The following is an 18,564-nucleotide window of genomic DNA, read 5'->3' as shown; positions in this document are numbered from 1 at the left end:
ATACATTAGTCAAGTCTAGAAAACACTATTCGGCAAAAATAAAAGTCGTAAACACTTAAAGGTCAATGTCAGCTTAAAAAGTCAGCATTGTATTTTGATTTTTTGCGTCATACTCGGAACAAAAATAAATAAACTTCTATTACATTAGAATACCATTGAACCGCAAATTAGCAACTGTTTTGAATTGTTGTTTCGAAACTGAAACTTGTTTGTTTGATCCGTTATAATGAAAAAATAAATCGAAAAAGAGCAAGGAAGTATATGAGAAAAGAAATACTACATGTTATAAAACTTAGCAATATTAGTACACTTAGACATTTTGGGAGGCTTTTTCCAACTTTCAAATTGTAAGCAAGATGTTAGATAGAAGTAAAATTCAAGATAAGTTAAATTCAATCATAAAACATGTAATTATCGACAGACCGACAAATAAAACAGTTGACGTCATTAAGTGTAACTAGAGCATACGTAATTACTAACACGTCTCGTTTTGAAGAACGTTTTTTTTTTATTAAGATACTTAAAAAAAGAAACCCAATTATTTATTCCCTTAACATTTTTTACTTAGTGCCATCGTACTCTTTTATGACTTAATTAAAAACATTTAGTATACGCCAAAAATCCTTTTTATTTTAGAATTGATGCCAAAAAGCACTGACGAGAAACAAAGCATTGAGCCCCTTTTCGTCATAATTTATTCAAGACCCTTCGTCTCTAAAAGCAATAGTTTAATGTATTGCAATACAGTTACATAGCAAGTAAACTTGAAAATTCTATTCTTTCACTTTTGGTAATTTATCATCTTGCTCAAATTTGATTTAAAGTCAGTTTTATTTTTGTTTATTTCTTCATCATTCTCAATTTCCTGAGAAATTGAACTAATTTTCAAATCGCTCACCGTCGAACCACAAATTTAGAACATGCTTCTGTACTTTGCCCTAACAGAAATCAATATGTGTTTTGTAGAATACTTTACGTTGCACGAAGGCTGAATTATAATTTATTAGGTTGAGAAGGTAAACACAAAAAAAAGAAAAAGAAAAAAGTTTTCCTTGCGATAACATACAACTGAACATATAAGGCTAATTCCAAGAAGAAGTTCAAGATAAGTTACTCATAACTGAGAGGTCTAGATAAATAAAATAATTATTGCTAGTTCGTGGATCAAATATGACTAAGGCCTGGTTCAGACGTCGTGCTTCTGCCGTGCCGATCTAAATTGCAATTAGGTTCGACTGTAGCACGGCAGAAGCATGACTCTGATTCAGACGTCGTGCCAGAGTCGTACCAAATTCAGTATTAACTGAAACTACGTAACAATTAGTCAGCGGTGATCCAACAAAAATGGCGCCGTTTTCCAAATTGCAGCAAAAACTCCTACTTTTAAAATCATTGCAATACTCAAGAAAAAGAAGCAAAGAAAAGCAACAGAAAGTTTGTTAATTTGCCCGACTTGTTTCCGAAAACTTGCTTATTTCATATTCAGCCCTGCTAGCTTCTTCTTCGCCCCGCATGTCATTAGTGTCATCTACTTCGTTGAATGAAACATCCTCGATGTGCTTTTTAGCAGAGAAAATTTCATTTGTATTTCTTTGGCTGGCCGCCTTGTTTTTTTGCCGTCTGGCAAGAATAAAATTCAATGCGCATACTTAACTGATCACTTACCCTCGTTCCCAGGGCCGTCTCCGTTTTCAAAATGGCGCCTGAAAACGGAGAAGACCCTGCATGGGGACGAGGTTGTGCGTATACTTCGTAAAGGAGAATTATTCTCGGGTCTCCTCGTAACTCCTCGCGCGAACGTAATCCCGCCAAAATACATAAATATAATTTATGAATTTGGTTTGGTGCGGCAAAAGCACGACGTTTGAACCGTTGCCGTGCCAGAGGCATGGCGTGTCGAACTAAATTGCTTTGCCGAACTCAATTCTAAAGTTTGATTCAGACGCCGTGCTTCTGCCGTGCTTTTGTCGAGCTTAATTCCTGAATTTAGTTCGGCACGGCAGGAGCACGACGTCTGAACTAGGCCTAAGTCCCTTGCACTGAAGTTAAGCCGATTTTTCTCCTATTCACGAGGCTCTCTGATTCTGTCGTTGAGTCAGCCTTGCCTCTTGGCTCGGCTGCCTCGTTGGCAAATAATAATCTAACTACAATGGGCGTTTTAAGCCAATGGATTATTCTAAACTGTGCATAGATGACTATTTTCCGGATAGTTTCAAAAACAAACAAAACGCCAAAAAAAAAAAAACAACTAAAAAAAACAAACAAACAAACCGAAACATGAGTTATTAAGGCTCGCTAGGCTCGGGCTAAAGGGTCAAATTTATTTAAAATTATTCCATCTTCACCCGTTCCTCTTCAAACATTAAAAAACCAGAAGTCAATTTTCGAAAGCATACTGGCGACACTTACGCATGACTGTGTTAGTGTTGACATCTTCAATCTTCAGCAAGTAAAAAACGGGGAAACTTTTAAAATTGTTATCGGATGTGAAATGCGTATACCAAGCATATTTTTTCGATTCGCTTCTTGACTTGTGAACGACTCAAAGCAAAAATCAGATTGTTTTGAGCGGCTGTTTTCCTTCTTTCTCCTGCCATTTTTTTAGGTTTTAGATGTAAACCGTGTTGTATAATCAGAACCAAAATTCCGTCGAGTGATCCCCATATTTTTAATCAATTCTTTTATTGATGTATTCATTACATTAATAATATATTACGATAATATATTTTATTATGCACGACAGCTCTTTCAATTTAATGACAACGTAAGCGATATATATTAGCAGCATTGGATAAGTAATTTACAAATCATCTTGACATTTCTACAGAAATTTACATAATATTCCGCGCCATTAAAGATTAATCGCCAAACAAGCGCTAATGCAATGTATTGAGGACACGAAACCTTTTTTCTGTTATTTTGTTAACTAAGTAGCCTTAAAGAAGGCAATAAATCCGGCCATTGCGATAGAAGCAAGCAGCAACTTGTAGTTGATGTAAACAATACGCGCGCTGTTAGGATTCGTCTCATACATTTCCACCATGGTTCCTACAATGCGCTTCTCGACTTGCGAGCAACTAGTTTCTGCCACTATCGAATCATTATACCGAGCGCGACTGGTCACCTCGAAATTTTGGTCTTTAACATCTTCCAGGGAAACTTTGTTGTTTATTCCATAAAGCTTCACGGTTTTCCCAGTTTTCAGGTACTTGATCGTGGTGTAGAGCTCAACCAAGTTGCCGTCAATTCCCTCTCGCAGCGTCTGACTTTTCGCCGATTTCCCCAGACACAAGTTTCCTCGCGAGTCCATCAGTTTCTCTTCCTCGTAGGAAAGTCTCACAGCTCTGTTCTTTGGAATGGAGACGTAATTACGGTACATAGGATACCCCTGCCGATACACCGGAGCACTGCTAAACGCATAGCGGTACGCCAAGTAACCGACAACAAACCTCTTGAACGCACTGGAGCGCGAACCCGCTTTAGTTTGACGGACGATAACCGGGGATTTGATCGTCTTGGGTTTGATAGGTGTGTATTTGGTGATCTTGGGTTTTGAGCTTGAGCTTTTGGGGCTGGAACTTGAACGTCTGCGTGATCCTGATGTACTGGAAGTTGACCGCCTTCTTGATCCTGAAGAGCTGGAGCTTGAACGCCTTGTGGCGGCTTCTGATAATTCCACCATCACAAAAGTGATGAAAGCAAGGATTAAAATAGTGGTGATTCGCATTGTTTCTGTCTCCGATTCTGCAGCTTGCTGTTGTATTTACGCGTAATAAAGCAAGTGAGGATGCAATTAGATGCGACGCACCCAGCTTACTAACATCCACCTATGAACGAAAACGTAATTGTTTCCATGACGTCACATGAAGCGGATGCTTATAGGCTGCAAGATAGCCGCCCTTCCCTAACATGATGTGACAGGTCTGTTCATATGGATGAGATGGCTGTAAAGCGCAAAAGGGCTAGGGCTTCTCTAATATAGCCAAAGGTTTCTCAGAGCTTTGGTATTAAATATACTGTGCGAGACACGGGATTGGACGGGTGCCTAATTAATGAAATGGGCAGGAATAACAGTGGCCTGAATAAGCGATCTAAGCGGGGATGCGAACGCAAATTCGGTTCGCAAAATAGTTTTTCGCTGGCTGTTTTATATTGCTTTCTTTATTAATTGCAAAATTGGAGTTCATGACAATTAATAAACATTACATTCTAGAGAGGTTTAGTAATTCGTGGCATAACGGCCAAATTACAATCATGTTTGTTTCCATTAATAATAATTATAGCTGAGCTTCAATCCAGTCTTTAATTGTTGGGCCAAGTTTTCATCTAAAGCAAGGGCAATAATCTGTCCAAAAATAAATTAATGATTACTCGATATGAGGCATATCGGTGTAGCATCCTGTGTATGGCGAACCTAAAAACGTGCACTTTGTAATAGGAAAATACCATACCGACTACAGATACAGTTTTCTTTCGTATTATCATAGTTTAATATATTAAACCAAAACTGTTCGATACAAAACATTTTTAAATTCTAAAATGGTTCATTTATAGATTTTTTCCAGATTAGCATTTTAGCAAGACCGTCTGATCTGATAAATAATTTAAAGCTAAAATTATTTTGACGGGCAGGTGGTCGCGTGTCCAACGAAATGTTTAGGAAAGCGCCATGAATTTTCCAAGAATCGAGGCGTTTTTCTGAGTGGCATGGTTTGAAAGCATTTATAAATAGGCTAGAAAAAAACAACAACAGCAGCAAACAAGCGAAAAACAAACAAACCCTCCAAAATAACTAATATTTGAACTCAGTCAGGAGATTTACTATTTTGGTAGTGGCACACGCTATTCACGAAACGAGTTTTCAGTTAAAATTCTCCCAGCGCAAGACGAGCCTATCATTTACTGATTTCGGCCGAGAAAAAGAATACGCTATGGTTAGGTTTATCGATTTGTGCCATATGTATTGGAGGAAATAATGATAAGTTTCAAGGACAAAACGTTGTTTTTAAGTTGTCAAGATGAACTTTAATGGGTCGCCCATTATCGCCTCTGTTAATGGATTTGTTAATTTATAATCATGGTAGTAATGCATAATGTGAAATGAAATACATGCATAATTAAGTTGAAGACTGATAAAACGGATGTTTTTTAATAATTTCGAGTGAAAGTTAAGAAACAACATGTATATCAGTTGTGGAAATCTTATTATTGATCGTGTCATTTCGACGCACGATGGAATGTCCCTCCTTCCATTTCGAAGCTTAAATAACGTTCTTTTTTCCAGGCCAAATGATGTAAGCCAGCTAGTTATTGGGTGTAGCCCTCGGGCAGGCAAAGGCTTGTTTAATATTGTTTTTCCGAGTGGCTCGAGTCAATAATATATTTCTTAACAATCGTTTTTTTTTTAAAGCATTCGATTTTTTCTGGTAAACTCGGCATGATAAAGAATGGGTAGATCGAACTTCAAATCGGCTGGAAATTTTGTTTGGATGTAATATGCTTAGCGTACAGTGTGTACTGAGAAAAAGGACGTACCCGACAAAAACCATTTTGTTTAGTTTTGTGCGAATGATAATTGAAAAATAGCAAATCATAATCCATATCAGTTTAGAAATGGTAGAAAATGATACATACTAGAAACAGAAACCGCACTTTCCCTTTTCTAGAAAGGAGAGTGAATGGGTAAGGAGAGATCAACTGGAGCGATTGTAGCTTATGTGTATGTATATTCAAAAATTTACATTAAATTTGAAGCCGAAATATATCACTATGCCAAGACTTGTGACTTTGAACAAAAAGGGATTTTCAGTTAGTCTGAAATAAATTTCGATATTTTGTGTCCGGAGAGACACAAACATACGGGCTACAATCGCTTCAGTTAGAAGGAAACTTCGACTAGTATAGTTATATATGGGACGCAACAAGAGTATCTCCCCGTAGTTAACTATTTTTAGTTAAAGCTGATTTCCAGTCCGTACTGCGCGCTCGGGGTTTGTTTTCGTTTTTGTTTTGAATTCTTGACTCATCATCATCATCATCATCAAACCTTTATTTACACCGGTTTAAGCAACGGGTCTGAAACTAATTTCTAAATACAACTAAATGCTTATATCTAATTGGATCGTATCTACTATAAAAATAATTAATTACATAACAATCAGTAACATTTAAAGTCATTGTATGCCTGGGAGCGACTGAACCGACTGAGCATTGAAATTAAGCATTGAAATTAAGCTCCTTAATATAATTGTTACACTTCGTTGACAGCATACATGAAGTTTTTAGTCCGCCATTACAGTTCGCATTGTTCAAGAATTTCCGATGAGCTGAACGTCGGTTTGAAATAGCGTCAGGTTCTTCTACTTGTTGTTATTTGTTCTGCAGGATATCTGGCGTTAATAAGAAGAAACAGGTAAGTTTGTCACGTATTTTTATTTTGCTTTGTTTGTGAGGCTCACATAAACATTGCAGCCGAGATTGCGAGAACGGACTGTAATTCATCTTTAAATTGCAATGAAAAGACATTTAATAGCTTGACAAGATTCTTTATTAAGCTGAAGTGAAAGTTTGACATTTGTTAATTTTTTTATTTTATTTTAGATAGCGGTTTCCATGTGATTTGTTTCGCAAGGCCATAAATGCGACACCAAAGATAGCCAGGACTGTCATGGCGGCCATAGCAGCAACTAGTGGCATGTTCACTTCAACTGAAAACAAGTGAATAATAAAATATAACAATTAATCATATGTTGAGATATTTTTTCAATTTTATGGTAACTTGTAATATTTATTTAAAAAAAAAAAAAAAAAAATTTATTTTTTTTTTATTTTTTTTTTTGATTTTTTGATTTTGATTTTTATTTTTTATTTTTATTTTTTTATTTATTTTTTTATTTTTATTTTTTTTTCTTTTATTCAATCTTGTTGAAAGATTTCAAAGTTTAAAGCTTTTTTAATGAGTGTAGTATGTGATTATATCCGATTAACTTTTCTTCTATCTTTTTTGCAAGGGTGGCAAAAAACTTGTAAAGTGGTTCTAGTTTAACGCACTTTTTACCTTTCCTAAATGAAATTATGTAGGGAAGAATTTGATTCTAGATAACGTCAAAGCAAAATAAGCTATTTAGTTAGCTGTGGGCATTTTTCGCTTGTGAGAAAAAAAGACAAAAAAAGCAAAACAAAAAACTTGTTTTCTATTTTTGATTCATTTTTTGAAATTTTGAAATGGAATATGATTGTTGCGGCAATTTAAAGTGGGCTTTTGTTATAATAGCACACTTTTGGTTAACTTGCTTTTACGTTTGAAGCAACTACGAAAATGAAATTGTCGACAGAAATGGCAACACATGAATTTACTCACCCGCTGTTTTCGATTGTTTCGCAGTAACACCTCCATCGTCTTGTTCATATTCGTCCGTGTAATTCATGGTTATGGGTCCTTGTGCTAAAGAATACACCTTATGATCTCCGACTTCTCTTCTTACTCGGCCGTTGGACTCGCATCCCCTAGCGCACCTTGATTGGGGGTTGGATGCATTGCAGATGATCACGTGACAGTGAATGAAGACGAAAGGCTGCTTGATAAACTCGAAGGCTTCTAAGCTGAAGTGGTAGTAGCCCTTTGGTGAAGATAGTATTTTTACTGTGTCATCAACAGCGCAGCTGTAACAGATAGATGAAACAGAAAGGAATGAGTTTTCGATTTATTACAACATCAGATTCATATTGAAAACATGAGAAAGACAATGTGAAAAACGTAATATGAAGTTGTTTAAACTGGTATCTTCATTGCAATTGCAATCTTCATTGCAATCAATTTTTGGGTAAATGACAAATAAATGTTCTCTCCAATAGAGCACGTCACAGTTCTGTGTAATGTAACCAAACCTCCGCATGAAAGCGAGGTTTTAGTTGACTTTGCGATGATTGAGATTTGCAACTTGTTAGCATGATTACAGGATAATTTACATTTGAAAAGAAGCAAGGTTTGCATCAGAAAGTTATCTTTAGCTCGCTTCTGCTGAAAGGCCTGATTACTAAGCGCTTAACTAAACTGCATCGCCGAGTCTATTGAAGCCATAATCCGTTTTTGAAAAGTATGAATAGATAATATTTTTGTATTATTTATATTTTTTGTGTTGGTGTTTTTCGTTTTATTCAAGAAGATCTAAGATGCAATATATTATTTGATATATCAACTTTTGTTATTTACAGTAAAACCTTTTTATGGAAGTATCATGTCTCGTTGCGCTAGAAGGTGCATAAGGCCGTATTATGAAAGTAACAGGGAGCTCGAATCATTCTGAAATAGTAAAAAAAAAAGAAGAAGAAGAGCCCGCATGCCATTGCCCATTGCCTTACCCGTCTATCAGAATGTCATGTTTCTTTGGGTCATTCTCGTCAGGAGTTGGTGTGGCGAAGCACTTTTCAGCCATGATTGACAGTCGTTTGTCAATGCTGTCAACTTTTCCTTGTACGAAAATTTGTTGGCGGAGTTTTAAGGACACAGGAAACTCTCCTTGGCTGTATGGCGTAGTGAAACTGAAAGAAATGTCCCAATTATGGGAAATGTTAATTTTAAATTATTGGGTGATAGACCTTTTTTTGCTTGGGCGGTTTGTTTTCCTATTACAGACCACGTGATTTTCTTTAGAGAATTTTCTTTATGCACATAAAATTTATTTAATCATATACACGCGACTACTCGAACATTCGAAAGCAAGAATTCTCAAAAGTATCATCACATGGTCTGTAATGGGGCAACAAAACGCCCAATCGTAAAAGGTCTCTTGTGTGAATGGAAAAAGGGAACATGGAATAGAAGTATATAGTTGAAAATATTTCATATTTAATCTCAGCAGCAATATGCATATATTTAGATTTATTTTATTTAGATTTATTAATGGTGTTAAAAAGCGAGTTTCAATCCCTCGAAAGGAAATAGTAGAATGTAGAAAACACCAAAAAGCTATAACCTCAAAATGAAATAATAGTTTTTGTTAAGATTACCATACCTATCACTGTGGAACAATTCCAAGAAAACAGTGAAGTTTCCGATCCCTTTCTCTGAGAAGACCAATTTTCTGCTTTTTGGTTTCAATCCAACGGCTGTGGCCATTCCGTAGTTGGAATAATAACAACTGAATGGAATCTCAATCTCTCTGACGCGTGTTATGATATCTTTGTTTTTTAGTGGAATCTCCAGGACTTTATTGCTGTACACAATGGCAGACGCGGTGTATCTGCGTGTGCTGTTGCATCCGGTCAGCGGTGTTTTGAGATTGAAGTGCGTGGGAGTTTCTGTTGCTCTGCAATTCGCGTCTAGGAGACGGATATGCTCACGGTCCATCCCTTTGAGTATTTGTTTGGGGATAGAAATGGACATCTCGTTTTGAAGGCATTTGACTACGACTCCTTGAGCTGAAAAAAAAATAATCTATGGTTAACTCAACGCGAGATTTTATTTTGTGTGGGCTTTTAAATCGTCTTGGAAGAGTAGGAATATTTCTAGTTGCGTATGTTATGAAAGGAAAAGCAATCCGCTCTTGGCTGCATTTTTAACCGTGATTGATCTTAAATTACAGTTTTATAGAGCGGTTTTCACTTGAGTGTCGAAAGTTAATTGCGTTTGCTTTGGTTTTGTATTACTACGCTTACTGATTGGCTAAAAAATCTCGCGCCACTTTCTTAGCCAAACAGTACTAAAACCAAAACCAATCGTGACCCCCTCGCGCATGTTTTCCTGCGTTTCGTGCCAACTACATGTATTTGCTTCGAGTTTTGATTGGTTCACTGGATTGTCTGTGTTCTTTGTGATTGGCCAGGGTAATTACTTTGGTTTTGGTTTTATGATATTCAATTGAAAACTGCTCTATCAGCAGTAGGTTTCAAATAAAATGCAATTGTGCGTTTGTTCATATGTTTACCTTCGCAAGTATGTTTATCCTCGTTCAATGCTAGCTCAGCGTCGGGGCATGAACAGTCGTAGCTTCCCACTGTGTTTGTGCAGTCGTGAGAACAGCCTCCATTCTTCACTGCGCATTCGTCGATGTCTGTAAAGGGAATTTTAATGAAACACGATGGACCGTCAAGATCTGGGTCGTAACGAGTGGAGGACGTTATAACATTTCCAATATGCACAGAGTAGAAGGTTATTTGAGGGAAGACTATAATTGTGTCTCGTTCAAAATTACTTTTAACTTTAAAAAAGACAACTGTTCTTGGCTGAAAGTGAAGACAATGAAATAATAATAATTTTTAGCAATGTACTGCTATATTCATGCAATGTCTTACGCCGATTTCATAGTTCCGGTGTTTTCTTTTTTAATGTGTAAGCTGAATGAAGTTTTTTTTAAAGAGCGAAAAGGCAGGAGTGTGTTCCATGTGGAGACAGTTATAGAGACATTTTCTTATTAAAAGTGATTGTCAAGACAAATGTATTCACCTTTTTCGCAGTTCGCTCCAGAGAATCCGAGTTGGCATGTACAGCGATAATTTCCAGGGATGTTTAAACATGTGGCTCCGTTTTTGCAAGGTTTGGTAGTTAAACATTCATCGATGTCTAACAATGAAATAATAAATAATTCAGAATCATTCTACATTTCAAATACACTTATCTTGGAAGTATACACGTCAACGTACCTTTCTCGCAATTCTTTCCTGTATAACCAGTTTTGCAGGTACATTTGTAACTTCCAGGAAGGTTTTCGCAAGCTCCTCCATTCTGGCAAGGTTTCAAAGTTTTACATTCGTTTATATCTGTGGAAAGAAACATATGGTTATTTGTTTTCTTTAAATTCATTTCGCATGTTTTTTCTTATTTTAGACATGCAGCACCTGGGCTTCAGCTCTTTACTTTTAAGTTCTATTTTTTTAAAAAAACAAACTAATACTTTTGTTTTTCTTTTTATCGTGCGGTACCTGAATAAAATTCGCTACTTTTTTTATAAGTTTCTAAGATAAATCTATATAGTTTGTCAATCTTCTGTATTAAATTTCTATTGGTAATTTTTCATAATGCACATCTATGCTGACATTTGACAATAGTTTGGCACAGTGTAGTACACAGTTAATTCAAATAACCCCAAACGAAAAGAGACACTTAGTCCAACAAAAGTGAATAAGTTTTTACTCATAGTTTATTTTGTTCCGAAATAAAATTTTATTTTTATTTTTTTACCAGTATCACAGGTTTCTCCTTTAAATCCTGGTTGGCATGTACAGTTATAACTTCCAGGGACGTTCAAGCACGTGGCTCCATTTTGGCAAGGATTGGAAGTCAAACATTCATCAACATCTACAAGGAATAGTAAAAAATCAAGGTCTATAACATTTTCAAATTCAGTAATTTCGGAAGTCTAGATATATACGCACCTTTCTCGCAGTTCTTTCCTGTATAACCAGTTTTGCAGGAACATTTGTAACTTCCAGGAAGGTTTTCACAAGCTCCTTCATTTCGGCAAGGTTTCACAGTTTGACATTCGTTTATATCTGTTAAAAAAAGTTAATCGCATGGTTACATATTATTCTTTAAACTTATGCATGCTCCTTTTTTTTTATTTTTGACCTGCAGCTTTTATTTCCCAATTACTTGTAGTCAGCTTTTAAAAAGTTCAGGTAGAAATTTCTTTCCTTGTGAAATAGAAAACAGTCAATAACGCTTTAAGTGTTTTTTGAAAACTGCTATGAATGAAATCCTCCTTTTTATAGATTTAATATGTTAATACACATATATGTTGACTTTTTGAAATACGAAAAGATTGGGGTGGTGTCAACAATTTGCTGAAGGTAAAATGAAAGGATAAGACATTTTTAGTTTATCATCATCATCATCATCATCATCATCATTTATTTGCCACTTCAGAATTAAACAAACAAATTAAAATAACTTAAAAAGATAGGGCGAGGAGACCTCCAAGAAACCATAAGGCTTATGGGGGAGGCAACCTCGTGTTAGCAATAAGTTTGTAATTTCGCTGTGAATGTGCAGCTAGACCAATTTCAGACTCATTTTATTAGAAATATAATCATTTTTTTTTTCTTAAAAGAAGAGAAGCTACTCGAACCAGTGATTGATTCTGGTAGAGAATTTCAAATTTTAGGACCCTGGAAAAGTATTGTAAATTATTTCAAATTATATTCCTAGACAAAAGTGAATAATCTTTACCTAAAGGTTTAATTACAAGAACATTAACATTGAACATAGAACATTGATTCAGATATAAAACTTAAATTTCCTTACCATTGCCGCAGGTTGTTCCTGTGAATCCGGGTTGGCATGCGCAGCGATAACTTCCAGGGATGTTCAAACACGTGGCTCCGTTTTGGCAAGGGTTGGACGTCAAGCATTCATCAACATCTACAAGAAGTGAAGGAAATGCTTTTATGTAATATTTTTAAACTTAAAGGGACTATGTAACGGCTGAGTGAGGTTTTTTTTTATTAAGTTTTGCTAAATACTCGCTTTGAAAGTTAATCTTTGCAACTAAATTGCTTCGATGGATCTAAATAACAAATTATAGCTACCAAACTATAGCTACCAAATGTGACTCCCGGGCGTTATAATTTAAGGTTAAAAGCAGACGAGATAAACTTTGGAAACTGTTCAGCCCAACAGTGTTTCCAAAGACTTAACTGATATCGCAATCCGTTTCAATCTTCTTCGCTTGTGGCCATTTGTACCTTCTTCTGTATTTGCTGTGTTATTAAAAATGTTCCCTTGCTGTTTTAAGCGTTTATTTGTATATTACACCGATTTTGAGAGCCATTTCACATGTGTAAATTTGGCTAAAATCCGTGATACAGTTATTTTAAGTACACACGTCAACGTACCTTTCTCGCAGTTCTTTCCTGTATAACCAGTTATGCAGGTACATTGGTAACTTCCAGGAAGGTTTTTACAAGCTCCTTCATTTTGACAAGGTTTCATAGTCACGCATTCGTTAACATCTGCAAAACAGAACACTTTAATGTCATGACATAAATTGTAAACCTGGAGATATTTGTTATTAACTTTGCTTCATGACCTGGTGTTGTAGATCCCAGACTTAACTTAATCTTCTCCCCTTTTTTTTTTATTTTACTTAGACTTCATTAAAGAATATGTCTGCAATTTCTCATTTTGTTCAATAATAGTGAGTGTACTTGTGTCTGCCTTCCGGTTTGTGACATTTTTTTAATTACTATTTCTTAAAGCTACTTTCATAAGGTGCCAAAAATGTCATATTCAAATTAATGATTATATGTTGTGAAAGTATAGTATAATTATTCAACAAGGTCAGTTTTTGTTTATTAACAATTTTGGGTACCTTTGCCGCAGTGTTGTCCGTCGTATCCAGGAGGGCATTTACAGGTGTAACTTCCATGGGAGTTGACACATGTAGCTCCATTCAAGCAAGGATTGAAAGACAGGCATTCATCAATATCTGAAAGAAAACGGTATTGTAAGGGGATCTAAGCAGAAAATCTCAAAGACAACAACACATTCATTTGAAGTAGTTATTAGTAATGAAGCAAGCAGGCCGTGAGGTGACTAAAATTTAGACAAGAGCTGCAGACAGAAATGATGTTTAGATTAGGTTGATGAAGTCTTCGTTATGCTTATCCAACTGAATCTCCAGGAATTTTTTTATGATATTTACAAATGTCTTCCTCTTCTATTGGCGATGAATTCTTTTGTATACGCGAGTATTGAAGTCAACTAAATACTATACCGTTAATTACCTTTTTCGCAATTTTTTCCGCTATGACCCGGCGGACATGTGCACGTGTAGCTTCCAGGTTCATTTTCACAAGTAGCTCCATTTAAGCAAGGTTCAGAAGTCAAACATTCATCGATATCTATAAAAATAGTGGCATATTAAGCAACGTACACAAAAATTAAAACTTCATATTTAATAATCACGGCGTGTGGTACAGACTAAGGTGGTATCCGGGTGCAATCCAATTTGTCACATTTTTGCTCTATTGTGTTATCTTTATTGTTTAAGTAAACGTAAACAGGTTAATAGTACAAGCCGTTGCGATTGTTTTAATACAACATTACAAATAACTGAGCACTTATGACGGCAGACACTTGGATCAAATATTCTGCGACACTTAACTGCACAGCATGGGCAGATAATAAGTATTTTAATACCATTTGAGTTTTGATGGTTATTCATTTGCTTCCTTAAAATGATATGCAAAATTTTATGAGAAACTGCAATAACGACGAATTTCTATTACGTATTAACGTTTCTGATTTTACAAAAAATAAGTGTTTGACCACTGTGTATCCGAATGAAGCCGTGTTTTATTTCTTTAAAATTGGATGCAATGCTATTTTTTTTGCGATAGTGTATTTGCGCGTTTGTTTACATGACTTAATGTATCTGTTTGGGAGAGGAAATTTATATATATATAAAAAAATATATACATTTTCAAGTTATTTAAAATCTTGGACGTCGGGGATGTCGACATAATAATATCAATAACTTTTGAAACAAGGAACTCCAAGCGCTTATTTTTATTAAATGGAAAAGAGATCACATCCTTAACTTCATGATCACTACAAAAAAGAAGAGGCATTTACCGTTGCTGCAGTTTTTTCCGTTATATCCAGGCTGGCATTTACAGCGGTAATCTCCAGGGATGTTTTCACACTCAGCATTATTAAGGCACGGTTCAGAAGTCAAGCATTCATCGATGTCTAAAGAAACGAGTATGCAAATGAATATACGAGAATCATTAATCAGACGTGGATCAAACTTATTTCCTACCGAAGAACAGGTGTCTATATAAGACGATATTTACTGACGTTATTGCTCATATTTTGCCTCATAAGCATACAACTTTGCGTAAAGAAGGTATCATGCTATATTCAAAGTGATTCCAGATATTTTAAGAACTTGTAAAACTTAATTATCGGCTTAATTTCCAGCTCTTGGTGTGCAATATTTGAGATATAAGCGTTAAAAAACTGCCAATTTTCTGGGTGGCATAAGCGCTAATGAGCCCGTACATTCTTTGTAAAATATTAAGTTTTCAAACCTGCGTCACAGAAAAGGTATTCAATACATCGGGCTCAAATTAATAGGGAAAGTTAACCGTAGGATGTACTTTCAATATTCAGAATTGGTATGCTTATGACAAATGTTCTTATGGCAAATATTGTTATTAACAAAAATTCCCCTATATTTAATGCAGTATTACAAACGCTTTTAAAATATGTCCCAATACAAACCTTCTTCGCACTTTTCTCCAGCATAGCCTGAAGCACAGGAGCATTCGTAACTTCCAACAAGGTTAATACAAGTTGCTCCATTCTCACATGGTTTTTCAAATTCACACTCATCAATATCTGAAAACATAATGAGGTAAACATCGTTTTACAATTACGTAAATATACATCGTTAGACATGGTTTTACAATTGCGTAAATATGACAATTCTTCCTGCTTATTCGGGCTTCCTAAGCGCGGAAATTTGTTTAGAACGTTAATTGAACGCGCGTGATTGTTTATCAGCCTTAAAACCAGCCTCACCATAACGAGCAAAGCAATCGTTTACGTTTCTTTTGTCTTTATCTTAATATTCTCCCTTTTTCATTCAGCCTTCTTGGTGAAATTACTTCACCGAAACGTCGTTCATTTTTTGGCTTTTTTTCTTTTGAATTATTTTAAATCTTGAGTTGTTTTACATGAAGCTTACAGCATCGTATGCGTTCAGTGTGAAACGTTTACTAAATAAATTATCCATGCAAATTCTTTACGGGAAGTTATGTCTAACAAACGTTCTACGAATTCGTTTAAACTAAAAATGTTTTTTATTTACCTTTTGAGAACCTCTGGCTCGGTTAGAGAGGGCAACCTCATCACGCGCCATGTTATTAATTATTGATTAATTGATTGATTGAATATACATTTGCGTCCAATGAAAATGATATTTTAAATCATGAAATTTATAACTAACGATGATGATGATTGAGAGCGCTTTTTTATCTTAGTGTGTAGCACATTTTTAATATATTTTTCTGTCAAATTTCCATTTTCATGCACAGCCGGAAGCGTTCTAAGGATGTCACATTTTACACATACCTTTTTCACAATTGTCTCCATCGAATCCCTCCGCACATTGACAAATATACTCATCGCCGGCGATATTAGAACAGTTCGCACCATTCTGGCATGGGTTTTTGGCACATGGGTTTACTACAAGGCAAAAAAGATTTAATGATGAAGAATTCAAACATTTTTTTATTAAGTTTTAACCTTTAAGTCCTTTAAGCGTGCAAACAGTCAACGACTCTCAATGCCAAAAAAAAATCGGAGGTTACTTTCATTCAGGAATGAACAATGATCACAGGTAGACTAAAAGTTCTAATAATTGTAGGAGCAGAAACACGTATCTTAGTAGTTGAAGCATTGTCTTACAACAGCGACTTACCAAAGACGCAAACAATGACGCGCACATGAAGTCATTGCGATTTCAATATTCGCGTTATTTTATTGATTTCCAAAATTGGCCATGTTGGGTTTTGAATCAAGTCTTACAAAGTTTATTTGCGTTCATTATAGTCAGATATTAAGCCCTCTGTTTAATTTTGAGTGTTTTTCTGTGAGCCCAGAAGTGGCTCGAAATCAACCGTATTTAACACTAAGCAACCTGCTAAAATAGTGCCTCAATGTACAATAAGTACGAATTTATGTTCGGCCCGAACATCCCGGGGATGTACTAACCTTTTTCACAAGTATCTCCAAAGAATCCTTCGCGGCATTTACAAATAAATTCATCTCCAGCAATAGGCAGGCACTGTCCTTCGTTTTTGCACGGGTTGACGGCACATGGACTAACTGTAGTGAATAAAATCAAGTGTTTGAGCTGGTAGGAGCAATCAACTAAAGTAAATTCAACTCAAGTATAAACGGAACAAATACACCATCGAATTTAATAGGTACCTTCTGGAGTCCAAACTTAAACAAAGGTTCCAACTAAACATGGAAGAAATTGGGCAAGATTTCCATAAAACCCATACTTGGTTATGCAAACAATTTTGCGATCTCTCTTCTATCTCCCGGGTTGACCCACGGACTAACTCAGTGATCATACTGTTGTTGAGCGGCAGGGCATTCTCTACTCGAGTGACGACACTGCGGATTACGTTATAAGTCTTTGGAGTCATAAAGCGAGTGAGAATGCGAGAAGAGATTATCGTTACCCATCATGTAGTTACGCAAACAGTGCATCTCTCGCTCTATTCACGACTGTCGTACATGTATACTGTGACTGATTAATAAATGGAAGTTTTTGTATGCATATGGAGAAGAAAAGGAAACTAGAATTATCCCGGGGAATTATCTTATCTTGACACGATACAACACAAACTAGGCGACAATAAAATAAAGCATATTATACACCATTGAAGCGATCTCAACATGCCCTGTCAACATTTGGTACGAAAAAGTAATACTAACCACCAGATGATTCATCCATGAAATCTTCAAATAACATATTGTCATCAATATCTCCCAGAATCTCCACAAGATCAGCATCCGCGTCCATTTGCGACTCTGCTCTACCATTTGCAAGCATGCTGCAGCAAAGAACCAACGATATCACGACGACAACCTTCATGGTACAACACGTGAAAGCTTCTAGACGTATCTAGTTCTCGAAAGGAATCAGCACTCAAGTAACTTCTGCAAATGAATTCGCCATTTTATAGGCAGGAGACGGAGATTTTTCTCCCGAGCTTTCATTGGCTAGAAAAGTGTTTCATTATAGACGAGAGATGCGTTTTGACAATATTGTGACGAATTTTCTTTGAATTAAATGTAATGTCATGGGAAGTACAATAACGATTATGTAACCTGGATGTGTGATTGGAATGGTTTGCAAAAGCTCATTGATACAGATAAATTCTATTCGAAATATTTCACGATCAAATTACCAATCGTTAATTACGTCTTATTGTTTTGTATTAGAGGCGAAAAAGATTATGTACGTAATCTTCATGATCTAGTTAGGTGGATAGTTTTGAGGGTTGAAAACAAACATCAACACGTGCATTTAACTTTGATGTTTTGGCACACCTTGATGTTTAGCATATCTCTTGATTTGAACTTTGTTTTTCGTCATTGGCTGTCGTTACAGCAAAACATTTTGCCGTCATTTTCCCCTTGTTCTGAGAAAATTGGTCACGAACATTATTTTTGTATCTGTGAACCTTCTAAAAAGTAAAAAAAAGTACGCAGAATTAAATTAACAACTCGGAATAATTATGCTACTTTGAGTTTCTGTGTTGAAAATTAATTATTCAAACAAAGTTCAAAAAATATTACGTAACTTTTTCAATGTGATTTTGACATTTTTCGCCTACAAAATGAATAGCGGATTAATTATTTCGTGTTTTTAATGTTTTTTTTTTGTTTGGCTTTTTGCCCAAGATGCCACAAGAATGATGTAATCTTGTCTCAGCTACGGTGAATAACAATAGGGCTTGTTATGAGTTATTGTCGTTCAAATGTAACGCACTACATTTCATCACATCACCCACCATTAATTAATGCGATCCAAATTATATTGT

General features: G+C 35.7%; 3 protein-coding genes across 3 annotated transcripts in view; all 3 read right to left on the bottom strand.

The window, feature by feature from the left end:
• The window catches only part of LOC144661647 (lysophosphatidic acid receptor 3-like), a 668,415-nt gene that overhangs the window by 225,555 nt on the left and 424,296 nt on the right, over window positions 1-18,564 (bottom strand). The gene's annotated exons all lie outside the window — the stretch shown is intronic.
• LOC144659789 (uncharacterized) lies at window positions 2,611-3,883 on the bottom strand. Its single transcript, XM_078520299.1, has one exon. The coding sequence runs from the start codon at window positions 3,725-3,727 to the stop codon at window positions 2,927-2,929; it is 801 nt and encodes a 266-aa protein (XP_078376425.1). The 5' UTR covers window positions 3,728-3,883; the 3' UTR covers window positions 2,611-2,926.
• Window positions 6,502-17,800, bottom strand: LOC144659170 (uncharacterized). Its single transcript, XM_078519610.1, has 15 exons — window positions 17,453-17,800; window positions 16,718-16,831; window positions 13,723-13,839; window positions 13,308-13,424; window positions 12,832-12,948; window positions 12,242-12,358; window positions 11,374-11,490; window positions 11,180-11,296; window positions 10,642-10,758; window positions 10,445-10,561; window positions 9,927-10,052; window positions 9,015-9,420; window positions 8,362-8,541; window positions 7,361-7,662; window positions 6,502-6,707 (listed from the first exon to the last, which is right to left on the bottom strand). Exons 1-15 carry the CDS (start codon window positions 17,610-17,612, stop codon window positions 6,592-6,594), a joined length of 2,340 nt encoding a protein of 779 aa, XP_078375736.1. The 5' UTR covers window positions 17,613-17,800; the 3' UTR covers window positions 6,502-6,591.

The sequence above is a fragment of the Oculina patagonica genome, chromosome 7, assembly GCF_052425735.1.
Source record: "Oculina patagonica isolate OP01 chromosome 7, crgOcupat, whole genome shotgun sequence".
NCBI lineage: Eukaryota > Metazoa > Cnidaria > Anthozoa > Scleractinia > Oculinidae > Oculina > Oculina patagonica.
The sequence above is the reverse complement of the archived record's forward strand: the minus strand, read 5'-3'. Positions and strand labels throughout refer to the sequence as shown.